General features: G+C 33.8%; 2 protein-coding genes and 2 long non-coding RNA genes across 4 annotated transcripts; 2 read left to right on the top strand and 2 right to left on the bottom strand.

Annotated features, from left to right (window-relative positions):
* Window positions 1-3,276: 3,276 nt before the first annotated feature.
* LOC113736630 (F-box protein PP2-B10-like) lies at window positions 3,277-5,834 on the bottom strand. Its single transcript, XM_027263688.2, has 3 exons — window positions 5,486-5,834; window positions 4,116-4,231; window positions 3,277-3,989 (listed from the first exon to the last, which is right to left on the bottom strand). The coding sequence occupies exons 1-3, from the start codon at window positions 5,786-5,788 to the stop codon at window positions 3,467-3,469; spliced, it is 942 nt and encodes a 313-aa protein (XP_027119489.2). The 5' UTR covers window positions 5,789-5,834; the 3' UTR covers window positions 3,277-3,466.
* A 3,822-nt stretch (window positions 5,835-9,656) lies between these two features.
* On the top strand, window positions 9,657-12,020 carry LOC140038695 (uncharacterized). Its single transcript, XR_011842259.1, has 2 exons — window positions 9,657-11,209; window positions 11,840-12,020. It is a non-coding gene; the product is annotated as an uncharacterized lncRNA (long non-coding RNA).
* Window positions 12,021-14,306: 2,286 nt separating this feature from the next.
* Window positions 14,307-16,546, bottom strand: LOC113737451 (F-box/kelch-repeat protein At3g23880). Its single transcript, XM_027264681.2, has one exon. It carries the CDS (start codon window positions 16,298-16,300, stop codon window positions 15,143-15,145), a length of 1,158 nt encoding a protein of 385 aa, XP_027120482.2. The 5' UTR covers window positions 16,301-16,546; the 3' UTR covers window positions 14,307-15,142.
* A 719-nt stretch (window positions 16,547-17,265) lies between these two features.
* On the top strand, window positions 17,266-18,622 carry LOC113736629 (uncharacterized). The gene is made up of 3 exons (XR_011842048.1): window positions 17,266-17,448; window positions 17,631-18,229; window positions 18,346-18,622. It is a non-coding gene; the product is annotated as an uncharacterized lncRNA (long non-coding RNA).
* Window positions 18,623-18,964: the final 342 nt, after the last annotated feature.

Genomic DNA, 18,964 nt, shown 5'->3' with positions numbered 1-18,964 from the left:
TTTTGTAAAAATACACCCAAGTTGATGCAATTTCAAATTTTATTGCTTTTCTAATTTTTTTTTAAAATTTTCCACATAGACTCCCTATCAACCACGTCCGAAAAAAGAAGCAAGCTTTGCTTGTCTATCCCCTTTGGATCTCTTCCCAAATTTCCTCTGTATCTTTCTACTTTTTGTTTTTCTTTTCCTTTTCATATCTTTTTTTTTTTCCTTGACAAACTCCTAACTATAAGAAACAAATGTTCACAACATCTAAAACTTGACAATAATTTCTATCGTAATATTTGAGTAGTTGAAGGTCTCTTCTTATATACATAATGTCAAGGTAGGTAAGTTATTCTCTATTCTTTTTTTATTGACCAACCTAATCTTATGGCCTTTGGAAGATCTAGTATGATTATTATTAAATAAATTCCATACCATATGTTTAATGAATGTCAAGAACGAAAAGAATAAGAAATCTTAGATGTAAAATCTCTATAAATTAATAACTTTAGGAATATACAAATTCTATTAATTTAAAGAAATATTAATTGCTCGATAATTTAATAATTTAATAATTTATCAATCATATCTACAATTCAAAGAAACATTCATTTAATTAAAAATTTATTTGTTTTATAGAAATATAAATTATGCTATTAATAAAAGGAAGCTAAAGTTCTAAGGAATATTTACGTATGTAACTGATATCCTTTTCCAAAATTCTTTTTGTGAAAGAAATGGGCTCATAAAACTTAAATGATCCCTTAAATGAAGAAGATATCGATGACTTCAGATAATAATCAATGATTTAGGTTACCATAATAAAATGAATATAAATTACCTGTTGGATTATTCGGGTAAAATTGACATAAGTTTATAGGTCTCAAATTTAAAGAAATTGTTGCTAACATCATTGAAAAATCTGCTAATGATGAAGCTAAGGATGCTATAGTAGTTCTAGAGCCAGTTATGCGGAAGGAAGCACTCAAACCATCTAATAACTCCTCATAATTTCTTATTGCAATATGAGAATTCGAGTCCAAAACTTTTAGATGCAATAAGAAAAATTATGAATAAACTTCAGGTATATTTAAATTTTAAGAAAAACATTAATTAACTCCTATTTTAGAAAAATATGACATGTAATTTTAGTGAATTATTAATTTATGATATGAATGGGACCAAAGAGTTATGTAAGGTTTTAAAAAAAATTATTATCTTATAATTTCATGAAACTTATTAATTGAACTCATTTGTCCAAGTCAGGATCAAAAAATTTATTATTTAGTAAAGATTATTAATTTATTAAATATTAATTTATAAAGATTTTATTGTGTATCAATATCTAATATCAATATTTAAGCATTTAAATTTCATTGCATTATAGTTTCTTAATAATCTATTTGCATCAGTTGAACTATTGGGAAATTTTTATATATTTGATTGGGTATTGGCCAAAAATACTACTATCAGGCTATACCTTGTTCCTTGAACATGTCCTTTTTCCTTTGCTTCCAGTGTATGATGTTTGATAGGTGTCAATTCTATGCAATAATAAATTCTTATTCACAAAAATATAAAGATGAATATAACGGTGAGTAAGGTTTTCTCCGTAGGGATTAAAGGTAATTTGCTCCTTTCCAAGTGAGAATTAACTGGGGGGTTTTGAAAAATTAATATTAAAATAAATAATCGACATAAATAAATAAAAATAATCAAATGGAAGAAAATTAAAATTAAATCAATAATACATGAGTCTAATCAAAGAAAAAACTCCGGAAGTGGTTCATACAACTGTTTATTGATACAATAATAATTTCATCTATTTGTTAACAAACATGTTATAATTACTAAACAAGCGACGATAATCAGTTTTACGCCTGTTAACTACTCATCTAACTAAGAAATAACCCTAGGTATGCCCATAAAATTTAATTTCTTGATAGCATTAAAATCTAGAAAAATCATGTTCTAATCAATAAACACACAATCAGAATTCACTATCAGGGTTTATTTAAATTAGATAAGACACTTCCCTAGCATGAAACCAATCACGTTTGCATTAAATTTCGGAAAAATCCTGTTCTAATCAATAATATTCACTACCAGGGTTTATTTTAATTAGATCATGCATTTTCCTAATATAAAATCAATCACGTTATTTATCACTAATTTAAAATAATTAAACAATTACGGATTTAACTATCTTAATTGGCATTAGATTATTAGGTTGAATTAAAATATCAGACTTTGATATTCAAACAACAAAACAACCATAAGAAATTAAATTAGAAAATATACAAATACTAACAAATAAAAGAAGATAAAAATAATTAAATCTCACTGTTATAATTGAACCAAATCCTTCGTTTATCCCTTGGCTAGCCTAGAATAAAAAAGTTAGTTGTTCATTGTTGAGAAAATTCCCGACGCAAAAGTACGGAACATCTCAAAAGACACATCGTTAAGAAGGAAGAACAAAAGTTGTCTTTCTTTGCAAACAAAAGATACGATGATCCAAATTGTTTTCCCTCGAAAGTACTACTAATAAAGGCAACCGTACTTTGTCTACCTATTTTATCTCCTAAATTGTAGCTATTAAAAATAAACTTCCAAGTGGAACAGGAAAGTACAAAAGAAACATCCTTTGTTTCTTAACTAAATACTCTACTAATAAATAGCTTTTAAAACTTCAGCCCAAACTAGGAAACCTCCGTGCACAGAAAAATCCTGATGAGTCTTTCGGATTTGACAGCAATTCCTGAACGCGTTCACATCAAACTGGTTCACAATCTCCTGTAAAATTGCCTCTTTAACCACTTTTTAATCTACTTTTCTACAATTAACGCTATTAATTAAATATAACTAAAATCTATTAATTAATACAATATTTGATAAAAATTCAAGGAAAAAATATCCACAAAACTACTAACAAAATGCACCCTATCAACATCCAAAATGTTCCTCATTACAATTTTTTTTTCATTTTTTCCTTTATGGCCCCACGTTAAATCGGGCACAAAGGTACAAAATATCTCGTGTGCATATTTTTCCTAATGTGACTATCATATTTCAAACATACACTCTTCTGGTGAACAAGGTTGCTGACCGTCTCTCTCTCTCCCCTCATTTAATATCCTCGATTTGAACGTTGGTTAGGGGTTGTTCTCCTCCTGTTGTTTCTTCCCATCAAGAGCAAAATTCTTTCTCCCCACCAAAAATGAAACCAGAAGAACTACTAGGGAATTAAGAAAAACAAACAGCAGTGGAGAAAAAGGCAAGGAACGAATATGGATTAACTTATGAAATTTATTATTTTATTAGACAACAATCTTATCAATTCAGTTGGAAATGTAGCAAAACAAACCGGCTGTTCCCAATCAACTGCCATTAGTTTAATATAACACACCTCACGACTTAACAGAACGATCCTTGCCAAGTAGCATCATTAGTCGCAAAGTTTTAGTACTGACTCAGAGTATCACGCTTCTTCCTTGGGTCGAAGCTCAATTCCCTCGAGAATGAGGCCTTTTTTCCAATCGAGAATTTCTGAAATTTTTATCTCGACATCGCCAACACCTTCATCGTTAAAAAATTCTCCCAGCATAATCTCCTGCCATCCATCGTTTCTCTCACGTGGAACCCGGCCATCAATTTCATGCTCAGGCCGAGGCACCCGAACAAATCGTCGCTGCATATCAGGCTCCCACCATCCATATCTTAGATCTTCATATTCATCTGTAGGTGTTAGATAATGTACGTCTGTAGGTATTTTTAGGTAGACAGAGTCGCCTTCCATAGGCTCAGAGAGACCACTAGTGCCAGCAGTAGCAGCAAAGCTAACAGAAGCCTTGGCAACAGTTTCAAGTCCATAGGAATACTCTTTATTAGTTTTGAACACAAGGTAAGCCGCATAATTAGTCTTCAGTGACAGTGATCGAGCTGGCATTTTTACTCGTATATCAAGGATATCTACTCGCTGCAGCTCAGCCACCTCAGAAAACCTGAATATATCATTTCTTTTCCAGATTAATCAATGAGCAAAGAAACACAAAGAATAGAGCTTTCATCCAGATTGGCCAAGATTAGACTGAAATTTCAGGCAGGGTGTCTCAGCCTTTTATGCATACCTTGATCCAGATAACTCATACCACTTCCAGCACTCAGGATCTTCTTTCTTATGAATGGAGAGCTCCCACGCGCTCAGCATATAACATTTTTTCGAGCACTTAGTTAGCCAGAAGCGCTGTCCAACAGCAGACGCATCTTTTATGTTAATCAATAATATGCTTGAGATCAATATGGAAAGAGCATTTGACGGATTTTAATTTGTTTTTTTCGTAGAGACAAGGTTGTGAAAAATTATGATTATGCCTACTTCATAAGCATCCCGGTAATGTCAACATGAGAAATGTATCATCAACAAAAAGAGAGACATTTAGAAAGCAACGCTGAAAATCATGAGACAAATTAAAAGTTACAGGTTGGAAATGCTATGAACAAAGCGATTTGAATTGTCAGGCCAGCATTAAAGTAAGTTAATCTGACAAATAAATGTTCTTGAACTAGAATAGCGGAAAATAAAAAAAAAATAGCAGTCACGCTCTAGTCTCTGCTATTATAAGATTCACGTAGTATGCCAAGGCTGTAAGATGCATCATGTATTTCTTCATCCTAAGTCCATCACTCAAAAACAATTCGACAAATTAACCATCCCGACTATTCAATATGTCCAGGCCAAAAAGCTCCACGAGCTCTCAAATTGAATCTTCAACAGTGTGGATTCAATTTGCAGCCCATTTATAGGCAAGGGGCTGAAATTTGGTACAATAACAAACAATAACATGTACCAGTAGGTCCAGGAACACTAACTTGTTTGGATCGTGGTCTTGTACAGACAAATTTTTATATTTTCTTGAAAATATTTTATAATCATTTTTTTACTTTACATACGTCATACTGTTATGGTACATTTTTTTAACAAAAATTCTTAAAAATAGCAATCAAACGCCCCTTTTCTAACCTCTCCTATTAAAACTTCTTGGAAAAACCTGCCAAGCCTACTCTCTGTGGAAATCTTGACAGAGATTCAGATTCAGCTAATTCATGGCATAATAACTAGTACTAACATTTTGGGTTAAAAGATCGTACAGTGTACAACGATTCAAGACCCTAGATCCTGATCCTTTCAGTGATCAACTGTGAATCAAGATCCCCCTTTTCATAAGTAACTTACTTATGTAACGTTTTTGGAGATTCTACAGTTTCATTACAACCTGTAAGACCAACTCCTTGATTTTGTTAACATTGATTTGCCAATATTTCCATTAGAAGGGAAAAAGGGGAGGGAGAATCGGTGAGACAAAAGATAACTCTCTTTCCATATAGTGAATCCAAATTGCCCAGAAAAGAAAAGATGAAAACAAGAAAAAGGAAAAACAACAATTTTTAAAAATAAATTTTTTTTTTGTATAAAAAAAATGAGGAGTTGAGAGATTACCCGGTTTCCCTTGTTGATCAGGATTCCCTTGTCGATCGGGTTTGAAAAGTGACAAAGCAAACGGTAGAGCTCTTTCTTCGTTTTAGAGCTCAACCAGGGAACTAAATTTGAGATGATCTCTTTGAGATCTGGAGGAAGAAATTTTCCCCAAACAGTATCAGACTTAGAAGCAGAGTTGAACTCCTTAGAAATGAGTGATGCACTGCATGCATCTTGAATAGATGTGTAAAAGATGATGTGTGATTTGCAGCCTTCCGGCAAGGATTGGAAAGGGGAAAGCATCCCATCATTAACTTCACCCATTTTTTTTTCTTGTTTTCTTGATGTCAATGACAATGAATATTATAGGGCAAGGTATATATGGATCCAGCGGTAGATGCTACCGAAAATTAAAGGGATAATTTCAGAAACCTCACCAAGGTTTTTTAATAATTTCATTGAGCTTCCTTAAGATTTGAAAAATTATACATACCTCCCTTATTATTTAAAATGACAATACCACTCTTAAATATTTTAATAAAATTCCTTTATTTGGGATAATTATACTTACAATGACTTTAAAGTTATTTTTTTCATTCTTTTTCCTTCTTTTTCCTTTTTATTTCAATTTTTCACTAATAAAATTGTAAAATTACCATTATTATCTCTAGTTTCTATTGTAACCAAACGTCGAACTAGTGATTTTTTTGATGAGTTAACTTTATACATAATCCAATATTTTTTGCTAATTTTTGTATTCTATTTTTTGGTATTAAAATTAATAATAAATCAAAAAATTGCCCAAAATCACTACTAAATTATGATAATCCCACTATTCAAAAAATTCATAAATTTTGAATCAATTATTTCAACATTTTATTTCCTATCTTATAAATCTAAATCCATAATAAAATACCATCAAAAGTATCATATCATAGTGATAAAATTATTATTATAATTGTTTATCAAATAACAGGTATAGACATGGAAAAATTCGGCACCTTTTTCTTATAATTACATTAGATAATCTTATAATTCTATAGGGAAGTAAATAAAACTCATTACACAGGGGTATTTTTGGATATTCATTTAAAAATTTGACCAAGTCGATATTAATTTTAGGTTTTGTTACTAAAACTATCAAATTAAGGGAGGTAAACCTCAGAGGAGCTCAGTGAAATTGTTAAAAATCTCAAGAAAGGGTTTTTGAAATTATCCCAAAATTAAAAGTACTGGACTCCACTTATTTTGAAAAAGAAAAAAAAATGTTGCAAATGGAAAAAAAATCTTTACATTGATTTCAGTTTAGAACTTCTTAGTGCCATTTAGTTGCCCAATGGGTATACAACTATACATGATAGTAATCCAATATGGCATAAACGTAATTCAATTACCAATTCATAGTAATATATTAATATACTAAAGCTCGAACCTTGAATCGAGAACCACATTAGGGAGGTGTGAGTTTAAACTAAGTTTTTAAATTGGAGATTATTTGGAAACATATTTTTAGCATAACATCATAGCAATTTTTATAATGCGATGTATGTAGATAAAAAGATGATTAAAAAAAATAAAAAGGTGATTAAAAATGATGTTTATGATGCAATCAAATAATTTTTTGCAAATAGAAACATATCCAAACACGCTATTCTTTGGTACAAGTGTCAAATTATGAATTACGAATTCATGTGTAATGTTATCAATAATGTCAAAAAAGTTTTAGTTTAATGGTTAAACTCGAAACTTTATGTCTTAAAAGTTGTGGAATCTAATCTCTTCCAAGACAAAAAAAAGATTGTAACGTTATTAATAATATTGGTGATTAATAACTAATGCCATCAATAACATTAAGACTTTGAATTGACTTACACATTAAGAATTTCTAATTAACAAATAATATTGCCAATGGTGGCAATTAGTCTGTGCTCGAAATGTCACATTGTAATTTGTAATTAATAATTAATGTTATCAATAATAATAATAATAATAGTAATAGTAATTAAGAGCTAATATTATCAATAATATTAGGGCCTTCAATTGTCATACACATTAGCAGCACCTATAACAACAAATGTTGCCAATGGTGATTTATATTTTCCAAGTCATTGTTACCGTATGGCTTTGTCGTATACTCTAAAGTAATGTTATCAATAACACTTAGATTTAGATTTGAGTTTCACATCAGATTATGTCAAAAAAAAAAAAAAAGTTTCACATCAGAAATTCGTAATCCATGACTGAATTTAATTCGTTCTCAAGGGAAATGTCTGCATACACATGACTTGATGAACAAAATGCCACGTCTTGTGATCTTTCCGGGATTTGATTCTCTTCGCTACTTTCTTTTCTCTCGTCTGGGGTCCGCCTCAGAGAAGGCTGCTGGAGCCTGGAATACTCGGATCCAGCTTCCACGTATGATGATAGAAAAATGGGATAATTTCAGAAACCTCCCTGAGGCTTTCGATAATTTCACTAAATTCCCTTGAGATTTAAAAAATTACATATACCTCCTTTTTCATTTAAAATAACAATTTTACCCTTGAATATTTTCATGAAATTCTCTTATTTGGTATTCTTATATTTAGAATGAGTTTTAGAAGTAAATTTTTCAAGTTTATTAATAAATTAGGGATTGGCAACCTGGCCCCGTAAAAAGGGGTTTCGCCAAAAAAAAAATGAAAGAGTTTTAAATTTTTTTTTCATTTTTTTTCATTTTTTTTCCTTCTTATTCCTATTTTTTAATTTTTCGCCGATAAAATTGTAGAACTACCACTATTGATTCTAGTTTCTATTGTAACCAAATGTCGAATTAGTGATTTTTTTAACGAGTTAATTTTATATGTAATCTAATGTTTTTACTGATCTTTGTTTTCTATTTTTTGGTACTAAGATTAAAAATAAATTAAAAAGAAATAACCCAAAATCACTACTAAATTATGATAATTTCACTATTTGAAAATTTTATAAACTCTAAATGAATTATTTCAACATTTTTTTTTTCTATCTTATAAATCTAAATCTACAATGAAGTACCATCAAAAGTATCCTATTATATTGATAAAATTATTATTATAGTTGTTTATCAAATAGTAAGTATGGATATGAAAAATTTTGTGGCTTAGTTCACTGTTTCTTTGTCATACTGTTTCTTGGTTTGTACGTAATATATAGATAACTATTCATGGATAGTTTTGCTCGTTATATAATTTTAGCTTACTAGAATTCTCTAGCTTAGTTCTTTGCATCCTTTTTGATTTGTTTCTTTCTTTTATTGTAAAAGCGCTGATCCATAGCTAAGACATTTTTTGAGTGAATATGTTTGGACAAACTTTAGTTAGCATGGTATGGATTATCCAAAACTCTTGTTAGTGCTTAACGTATGAATTTTAAGCTTTGAAGTCTATGGTAGGTATTGAAGGATAGCTTTCCCACTTGCCCAATGAAATTTTGGGAGATATTCTCAAATTCCTACCAGTCACGATGCTCTGTCAATTCAAATCCAAATCCAAATCATGGCTTGGGGCAAGGGCAGTCATTAGAGTGGCCGTCAAGGTTTACAGCCATCATTGGTTAAATAAAAAAAGAAAAATTCTATTAAAAGACGTATGAATTAAAAGATAGAAACAAATTAATAGATAACCATCTCGTTGATTTTAGGGATTTTCATATTTGTGTCTGTGAGGACCCAAAAAAATTTCACATTTTCTCAACATTATTTTATTTCTTTGACTATATTTTATACTTTCCTTGGAAATATTAAATTTTCTATGCATTTTTACAAGTAAGTACAGTTTTAAAATCATCTTCCTAGTATGAATTAGTGTACGTTGAGTTTGAAGTGTATTATGGACGTGGGACCCGCTAGTGCGGTAAATGCGATATATTTTTGACAACTTGTTGGAGTTTGGTTAAGTGATATTATTTTACAAGGTGCTAAGAGATAATTAGAAGTTGCCTATATGGATTAGTATTAGAGAGACAAAGAGATAAGCTTAAGCAAGCAAGGTGCCAAGTGTCACAAACCCATTGGATGTTGGATTTGACCAAGACCTTCTTAACTTTCCTAAAGTCAATTTTGACTCAATTTTCTCTCATTTTTCTTGTGTCTTGGCCGAACCTCTTGAGGAGGAAAACAAGAGAGAGCTCTTCAATTTCTAGCTTCCAAATTTGCTCAAATCTTGAGTCTCAACCAACCAAATCACAAACTACACCATACAAGTGATCATTAGGGAAGGTTAAAGGTGTTGGTGGAGTTATTTTGGAGGAGGAAAGATTAAGCTCCTACCTTTCTTGTGATTTTAAGATATTTTACCAAGAACATCCTCTTTACTTCAATTAATTGCTTATTAGTGGTTTTTAGTTGTTTTAGATGTTGTTTTGTGGAAAATTAGCACTTGAATGCATGAATTCCAGTTTAGGGTTTCATTTTTACCCTGTTCTGCCTGGACCTGTTAGGCCATGATGGAGGCCGAATCAGCTCTTGCCCAAAACATAAAAGTTGTAGGAAATAATGTTTTATAGTTTCCTGTAAAATTTCAGCTCAATTGGAGCAATGTAGCCTGTGAAAAGACCAAAATACCCCTGCTACCCTGTTTCTGTCCGAAACTGATAATCAGCTTATGTAAGTGGTTAGTTTGACCAGGAATATTACCGAATTGGTTGTTGATGTCTACTTAAGAATTATAGCCTTGTGTCTTAGCTTTCAAATGGCTTTGGAATTACCTGAATTGGAGTTGTGTGTGCTGAGATATGAGTGAATGAATCAGGACTGCTAGTTGAATTTCACAGTGAGCCTCGAACTGGAAAATCTGGAGTTGTTTTGGTACATTTGACCTAGTTAGGGTGAGAACTGGACTAAGTAGTCTTCATCAAAGTTATAGCTCTTTGTCTTAGCTTCAAACGGTATAAATTACACCTCAATCCGATAAGCGTAGCCTCGGTTATGTCCATTACGCAAAATCACATCAAATCTGTCCTTTTGCTAAACTTCATTTCCGCACATGTCGTTAGCTTGATTTTGTACTTGTATGACTTTGAGCCTATGGAATGGCTATTGAAATGAGATGATATTGTGTGTGACTTTGGGATTGATTGAGGAAAACAATGAAGCCATAAATGGCTGAAAAAATAGGTAAATACAAAGGGCGTGCTGCCCAAATTTTCGCTCGAGGGCTAAGTTTCTATTTGAACTTGTATATTTTCGTTTGGCAAATACTATAACCGTTTTCCATCTTAAAACATGATCCTTCTTCAATTGGAAACTCCAAATGTTTACTTACTCTTACCCAAATAAAAAGGAGTGGTTTAGGGTTTTCTTGAGTATTTTGTCCTCCCTTTTACATGAATTTCATTAAGACATTTAGTCTATAATATCTACTTGAATATGAGATGATTTTGAACCATATAAACGATCCCGAAAATAGTATTTCTTAGCCTATCTAGTTGGATTCCGACTTGTCTTTGGTTCAAGTGTTTCCATTGAAAAATTTTATAACCCTTTTGAGTTTAGTTTTACGTTTGGTCTATGAAACCCTAATTATTTTTGTCCACGGGTCCAAATGTCCTCGTTTCACTTTAAAGTCTTTTTATACGTTCTACTCATCATTTGTCGAGTTTCGTTGATTTCACGTAATTGTTTGTGCTAGATGAGTTGTAATATTCCTTCTCGTTTAATCTTAGGTTTTCTCGGTGATTAAAGATAATATCCGGAAGGATATTTTGCACGTTGTTTTGCGTACATAGGTGAGTGTTCCTTGTTTGTTATATTTTCCTTGACTTCATGACTTGTTGTTATTGTTTGATAATGTGTTAAGTGTTTCCAATGATTTCCAAAACGAATTTTCTAGGCGAGCGTATATTTTATCGCGCTCGACCTAAATGAAACGTGAAATTTTCAACGATTTAATGATTGATACATTAGTTGTGCATGATGTAAGCTTTTTGGCTGAACTGGGCCCTGCCCTTCGTTACCGATCGACTCGAGCCAGAAGCGGACTCGGTCGGGCGATATGGTGACCCTGAGTGTGAACGTTGGTATACTCGAGTATTACCTTGTAGGTTGGTGGAGCCTGGCCAACGTCCAGGAGGGGGTGAATGAAATGAACGAAAAACGGGGGTTTTACTTACAAAAATGCATTTTCAAATGATTGGAGGAATAAGGGGAATGACAGGAGAACAAACGAACGAATGAACGAACAAATGGCTCCCTGTGAGCCCGTATCCTTTTAATGTATGTGTTATTATCGCTTTCCATTGTAAATGTTTCTTGAATTATTGATTATCGATGGTTAATGTATTGGCTTTGTTGTTGATTATGTGTTTGGAATCTCATTGAGTTTTTAACTCACCCCTTTAGTTTGTTTTCCTTAACAGGGGAAGGCGAGCAAGGACGTGAACTCGATATAGACTAGCCAGTATAGTTCTTTTGTTTCTTTTGTAATGGTTCTCGCCCTAGTGCTTGGCACGGGTTGGAGGTGTGGTGAATTGAGAACCTTTGTATATTCGATGTTTGTACTTCCTTTTGAGATAGTAATGTACATAAGTTTTGCGTTAAGTTTTAGGTTGTTGTTATATTTATTCCTGTGATTTATTTCGATTTTAATTGAGAACTGAAGTGAACGACTGAGTTCCGGCGAGAGTTGGGCAGGCGGTCCGCCGAACCCTCTGGTTCGCCTTAGGGGGAGGTGGGGCTGTCACAGTGTCTATCGTTTAATAATATCATGATTTATTGTCATTTTTTATAGGTGAACTCTGAAAAAATGTAACACTTAGATCACTGCATATATATCATTTTGAATGTTATGTGTGAGATTCACAAAAATTTGTTCTATGTTTATTTCATATTCAAAGTGAATTACACCCTAAAGAAATGAATAGACATCTTGTAGAAGTTGACAAAACTGATAAAAAATAGTTGATCTGACAATCATTTGTGCCCCTAATCCCAAAAAAAGCCGTGAATTTGTGAAGTTGCTTCTCATCATAACCAGCAGAATAGTACCGATGGTGCCAAAAATCTTATTTCCATTCAACCCTTCTGTTTCTTAATTAAAAATATTTGACAATCAACATGTCTACCAGCTTGCAGAATCAAAAAGCAAATTCTCAGGGAGAAAGACAAGGAAGAAAAATGAGAATACACATTCAAGTTATTGAAAAATCAGTTGGTTTATGATTGCAATATTCGTTCACTAAGTAATGTTAGTTATTCGGGAGCAAATTGGACTCAATAGAAAGGTACCCAAGTATTTTAAAAGGGATAATTTTAGAAACCTTTCCCAAGGTTCTTGACAATTTCGCTCAGCTGCCCTCAGGTTTAAGTAATTACACTGACTGCCCTCCAAGCGGTAAAATGACTACAATAACCTTTACTTTTACATAATCTCATACAGCAAAAATTGAATAACTGATGCCTTGCAACTACGGTCAGTCTTCTATCCTTAACGAACGGCAGCTCTCTCTTCCTCCTACTCCTCTATTTTTTCCTTCCTTAGCTATAACCACAGTTTGTTTCACTATTGTGCATTTCATCCCAATCTTTGTATCATATCATCAGATCTTCTCCATTATAAATAAATTGGGAAAATTATCAAATTGAAATTCCCAAATTACAAGTTGTTGGTGCGGATAAAAGGATGATAATAAAAGAGATTAGAAAACAAAAGTGATGGCAAAAAGTAGAAAGAGGAATTGGAAGTTACGCTATCATCCAAATTTGTGAAAAAACAAAGATTTTCTAGGATGTCAGAAGAGTTTCTTTTGATGTCAGTCGCCAAAAAATCGAGGCTAAGGATTAGGTGGTTGGCAAAATTTGAGTTTTGGAGGTAGTAGTTATAGTTGATTTGAATTGGCAGTTTTAGGGTAACAATGGATGGTTTTGAATTGTCAAAAATTTTGGGAATCTGAAAATCCAATTTTAGTGGCTGATGAGTTGGTTAGCGTGGTGGATCTGCCATTTGCAATGGTTGCAGCGAGGATGAAAGTGACGAGTGGCTTTTCCCCCACTAACATATGGGATATTTTAGGATTTTTAAGGATCATTATAGGCTGCTGGGTTTATATTGTTACTGAAATAGTACAAACAGGAAAAGTCGGTGCAATTGTTAAAACTACAAGGCCATCTTGATTTCAATTTTCCACATAGCAATATATGTTTGGGCCAGCCCAAGGTCATTCCCATGGTTATTGCACAAACACGTCCAGGCAAATCAGGATCGGCCCACAAAAATAATACCTCTTTTCCCGTTCGAACTTGTGAAACTTCCAAACTTCTCCTCTTAGGCTTTCATGCAGCTCCCCAACTCCGGTATACAGTAGGAAGGCAAGACGAAAAAAGGTCAAAAAAAAAAAAAAACTTAATTACAACAGCAATAATTTGAAAAATAAAAAAGAGTAAGCATAATTTTATCTGTTCAAAGCATTTAATTACTTCTTAAGTTGAATTTTAAAATTCATAGTTAAATTCTATGGTACTATTCTGGCCTACATCCTGGCCAATTTCTTAATTAATTTAAGAATCAAAGCCACATTAAAAAGTAGATCACAGCAATGAATTTCTTCTAGTGAATCATTTCTCATTTCTATTAACAAATCAGGGTTGTAATTGTTTAACTACTTTAGCCTATGTGGTGAATTGAACATTTCAATGAGCTTGTGGAACATTTTAACCTCATTATTCCCTTCCCCTAACCTTTAGCAAATTATGCAAAAAACGGAAATCAATTTGTGATAAATCAAAGATTAATAATTGTTCATTGATAAAAAAAAAAGAGAATTCTGATTTAAGATATCAATAATGTGCAAACCATAAAATAGATACAATGAAGTATCTTCCTGTCAATTACCAATCTTCAAACTAAAATCTTTGATTCCCAATGGTTTCGATACCATAATGTACTACAAATGTTTAAGCTGGAGACAGGAATCTCCACAAGAATCTGCAGCAACAATTTGGAAGCATTATTATGGGTTCTGTATTAGGAACTTCACATGGACCAGCAGATTATCAAGCTACAAGATCATAGAGTTGAGACTTTGAGGGACTGAAACAATGACTCAAGTGGGATTTCATTTTCTTCTGCATTGCAAAATTATCTAACTCAATACAATAAAACTCTGATCACCTTCTCCAAGTGACCAACAGAAATCATCAGGTACAAGGTGCAGATTGAGTTGGACATGCTGCATTCAGCATACCCCAAAAGACCATGTGTGAGACAGCAGCACAGGTGCATCAGAGGTGAACTTTAACCATCTTCTTGGGACATTGTTGACCTGATTGTTAACCACTAGCAACTTTATTCTTAACTCCGATGTAGCGTATTACATCAGGGAGTAACAACACAAGCAACAGAGGAGCATCAAGTCGGATCTATGCGTTGCGATGAATGCCCCAAATTATAGCTCAAATTAGCCTGTAAACATAAGACAACCAAGAAAGAAATTTGCAACAAGATAGGATGTACTTGCCAAGTCAACCAAAACTACCAGAAGAAGAATCTGATCAGGACAAGAAGCATTATCTACCAGATTGCTAAGACGACTTTATGGAGTTGAACAAACAACTAGTTCTGTGGGAATGATCCTTACAATGATTACTTGCATATTAAGATTGCTTAAAGCAGTTACTTCAATAGTTCAATTAGCCTCTTTGACCACTGTCACTGCTATATCCTCTTAGTCCATCATAAGCCACGGTTGAACCAAGCTTTCAACATACATATTTGCTTCAGCATATCCATGGAATCTATTAAGTTGAGGGTTATTGTCAGGATAATTTTTCAGATCATATACCATCAGAATCGATCCATGTAAGACAACAACTTCACCATTTTTCTTTTGAAAAAATAGTGGTGGGGAATAAAATTTATACCAAAGATCATCTCCATCTATGACATTAAAGATCTTGGTCCAGGACTCTTTAACTCCGTACTCCTTCATAACCCACACATCAACAGTAAGGTAATGATGACAGAGCACGGCAAACTTTCCTTCGAATTCCCCTAATGCTGGATCAATTCCATGTTCTCCGTAATAAGGCAGCTCAAATTCCTCACACATCTCATTTTCTAAATTAATTGAAACAACGCAAGGACGTACCACCCAGTGCAGCTTCCCATTAAAAAGCTTTCCTGGTTTGTCCAATTCTACTCCTTCCCTAAAATTTCCGATACTCCTCCAGGAATCAGTGCTTATACTGTAAATCCTCACTTGCGTGACACGGTATATACCATCCAGTTTTGATCTCTCTGCTAAGATGGCTACTACTTTATAATCATCACTAGACTTGTCATATCCAAACCCGTAGACACAATAAAACCATCCAGGTCTCCCTTCAAAAGTAGGCCCAGGCAATTTCTTGCACTTTCTTGTACAAGGGTTCCACAAGTACAAATCATACCTAGCCTCAAGGCAAATCAATCCATCACAAGAGCCCACCATACAAAATGAACGCTTGACTAATTCCTCTGGGAGTGAAACATCAGTTGCAAGATCAGCCGATGGTGTATCAAGAAAAGATTGAAGAGAACAAGACTTGACAATAGCATGTGATAAATCAAGTAAAATGACCTTGTGATGAGTGTATTCCGTATCATCATCAGACAACTTGAGGTGGGCTTTGATGAATCGTGAGCTAAAGGTCAAAGAAAGCCAAGATTTCGAAACACACCTGAATTTCAAGAGAGACTTGACTGGTAGCCTTAGGAGGATCTCAGTGATGAGTTCAAAAGGGAGGTTTGGGAGGATGGATTGGTCTGAATCTTGTGATCTAGCAACCTGGCTGTCCGTGGTAGCGTTTGAAGTTTGATCTTCAAGGTTTTCTTCGTTATTCATCTTACCTTGAAGAAGTCGAAGGCAATCAATAGCAGCAGGCCAGATGAGGATAGCTCGAGCTCTTGGTGAGTACTGGATGTTATCTCAGAAACCAATATTACGTGGTTGTTTATCGCTTCAGCCCTTTGTCTATGATTGACTTTAGTTGACTTCATATTTATTCCTAAGCCACCTCAATTATTGGTTTTAAACTTTCAAGATCCTATATTATGTTCACTTGTCTGGTTGAGGAGAGAATAAGACGCCCTTATTTCAACAAAATCCATCAACTTAGTGTTGATCATATCATTTCATGTCATGCTCCAAAAAAATTTGATTTACAAGTTTGGAAATCCGTAAGGTGTTGGGGGGAGGTCTCCTGGTCCTGTACAAGATATAAGTGGAAACAACTTACAGAGTCATGTTTTTGGAAAATAGATTTCTTAGACATGGTGATTACTCGTATACACAATAAATTCACGTCATTAACAGATAAAATGCTGAATTCTTTTTACTGGGATACAACTTCTCAGGCTCACACTTTTTCACATATGTATTAACCCAGCAAATGCAATAATTTTGCTATCAAGCCAACCAAACTTTATGATCTCAGCACCACCTCATGGCATCTGGTAAATTAATACCGTCAAGTAAGCCTCTGCTCGCTACAAATATCTGATAGAGTAGGGTCTGCTGCTAGTTCTAGCACCCACTGCCTTCTTGCATACAAAAGATAGGGAGGTTCAGATAATTAGCTTTCTGGAGGCAGCCTTTAAGTATTTCATGTTTAATGTAATACAAGTTTTCCGGATGCTTCCAACAGAAATGAGAAGATTGATTCCAGTATAGAGACATTCGTTCATGCCTCTAGCATAAATTTGTAAAACCGCCATGATCTCCATGGTGGTGCAAGATGACAAGCAAGCATGGTATGCCAGCTTCAAAATCACGTCTCAATGAATTTGGACTAGTTTCTTGTAAGACTTATTCTAACTGTTAATATTTCAAGTCTACTATGTTCCATTTTTTTTTGTTTTGTAGATAGAAATACAGCTGATGCTAATGCTTAACAGAAGAAATTCAAAGTCAAATAGCAAAATATCCAGAAATTGCAGCCATGAACCAGAATTGTTACTCAATCCACCTAAAGAGAACTATCTGATATTAGAGTAATGAAATTGATTATACATTCGGCCAATGCTTTGAATCTTGGAAAAGTCAATACATTCAGAAGTTACATTATATGCTTCAAATTCTTTACATTCATTTCCTTCAAAATCTTGTATTTAAATTTTTCTGTCCATCAATTTGATTCTCAAAATGGAAACACTAAATAGCCTATTTGATGCAGGAACGCGTGGCTTATTGCAGTCCTTTATGAGCCCTTTCTTCCTCCTGTTTTCATATCTACCCTCGTGAGTTTTATCTCTTTCTTTTTCCTGTTTGGTTACACCTCTCTCATTTGGCATTCTGTAAAGCATGCTTGCACCTGAAGTACCATAACTCAATTTACCCCTAAAACGACTTAGTCAGCAGATTAGCGTTCTTCAATTCCCCACCAGGATTAGGATTAGGTATTAGGTATTGTATAAACCATTCTCATGATAAGTGGAACATCATTAGTCAAGCAAAAGATGGTAGGCAGAAGATGGTAGATACAAATCAAGGCCACAGTACCCACTATAGACCAATACTTATCCCATGCGCTGTACAGTTAGTGTTCTCCTTGGCTTATTACTCATCAATGTTCCGCAAGTATGAAGATGTGTTTCCTTTAATAAACTTTATCTAGTGTTTCGGTTCTGGTCTACAGCAGATTGTTTACCAACTGGAAAGGCAACTACTTCAGCAAAAAGAAGTTCCAGACTTGAATCCACAGGCAGAACATGTGATAAACTTTGTGCAAATACATTTCAGGGTCTTCCAGGATGCTTGGACGTCCTTTTCTTGGTAAATTGTTTATGGCTCTCTCTCTCAATATTCGATGATTGACTTTACTTAAGGAAATGAATCGTGCTATCAGTATAATGAGAGTGTTATGTTCCCTTCTATTTTCATATTAACAGAGAATCAAGGCAAAGCAGTACCCATTAACAGCACCCTACTCCTCCCCAAAAAACGCAGGACAAGGAAGGAAAGAAAATACAAATGCGACTCAATGAACAATGAAGGAATCTTCAAAATGAGCAGCAATTCAATCCAATACTGCAAAGGCATAAAAGTACCCATTAACACCACCCTACTCCCCCCTAAAAATGCAGGTCAAGGAAGAAAAGAAAATTCAAATGTGACTCAATGAACAATGAAGGAATTATCAAAATGAGCACCACTTCAATTCAATACTCTTGAATGCTGTTTCCTTTTTAATCCATTGACATACAAGCCTCTTAGCAATTAGCAAAGTTTTTGAAACATGCCTGCCAATCAATTAACTAGGAATTTGACAAGAAGGTAATCACTTTCTGCGATTAAGTCCCAAGAAGGTCAAACGCGTGCCAAACAACAGACATAGAATATATGCAAAGTCTGATGCAGCCCAATCCTGGGGTTAGTTAATAATTGATACCCAAACATTAAACTGAATAGTGTAGAGCACAAAGAAATTGTAGTTCAGATACAATTATACATAAGCAGATGATATATATACTGATTCCAACTAATCGCCTTCCTGACAACAGAATTCCT

This window comes from Coffea arabica, chromosome 3e (assembly GCF_036785885.1).
Source record: "Coffea arabica cultivar ET-39 chromosome 3e, Coffea Arabica ET-39 HiFi, whole genome shotgun sequence".
NCBI lineage: Eukaryota > Viridiplantae > Streptophyta > Magnoliopsida > Gentianales > Rubiaceae > Coffea > Coffea arabica.
This window is presented reverse-complemented; position numbering and strand designations above follow the sequence as displayed.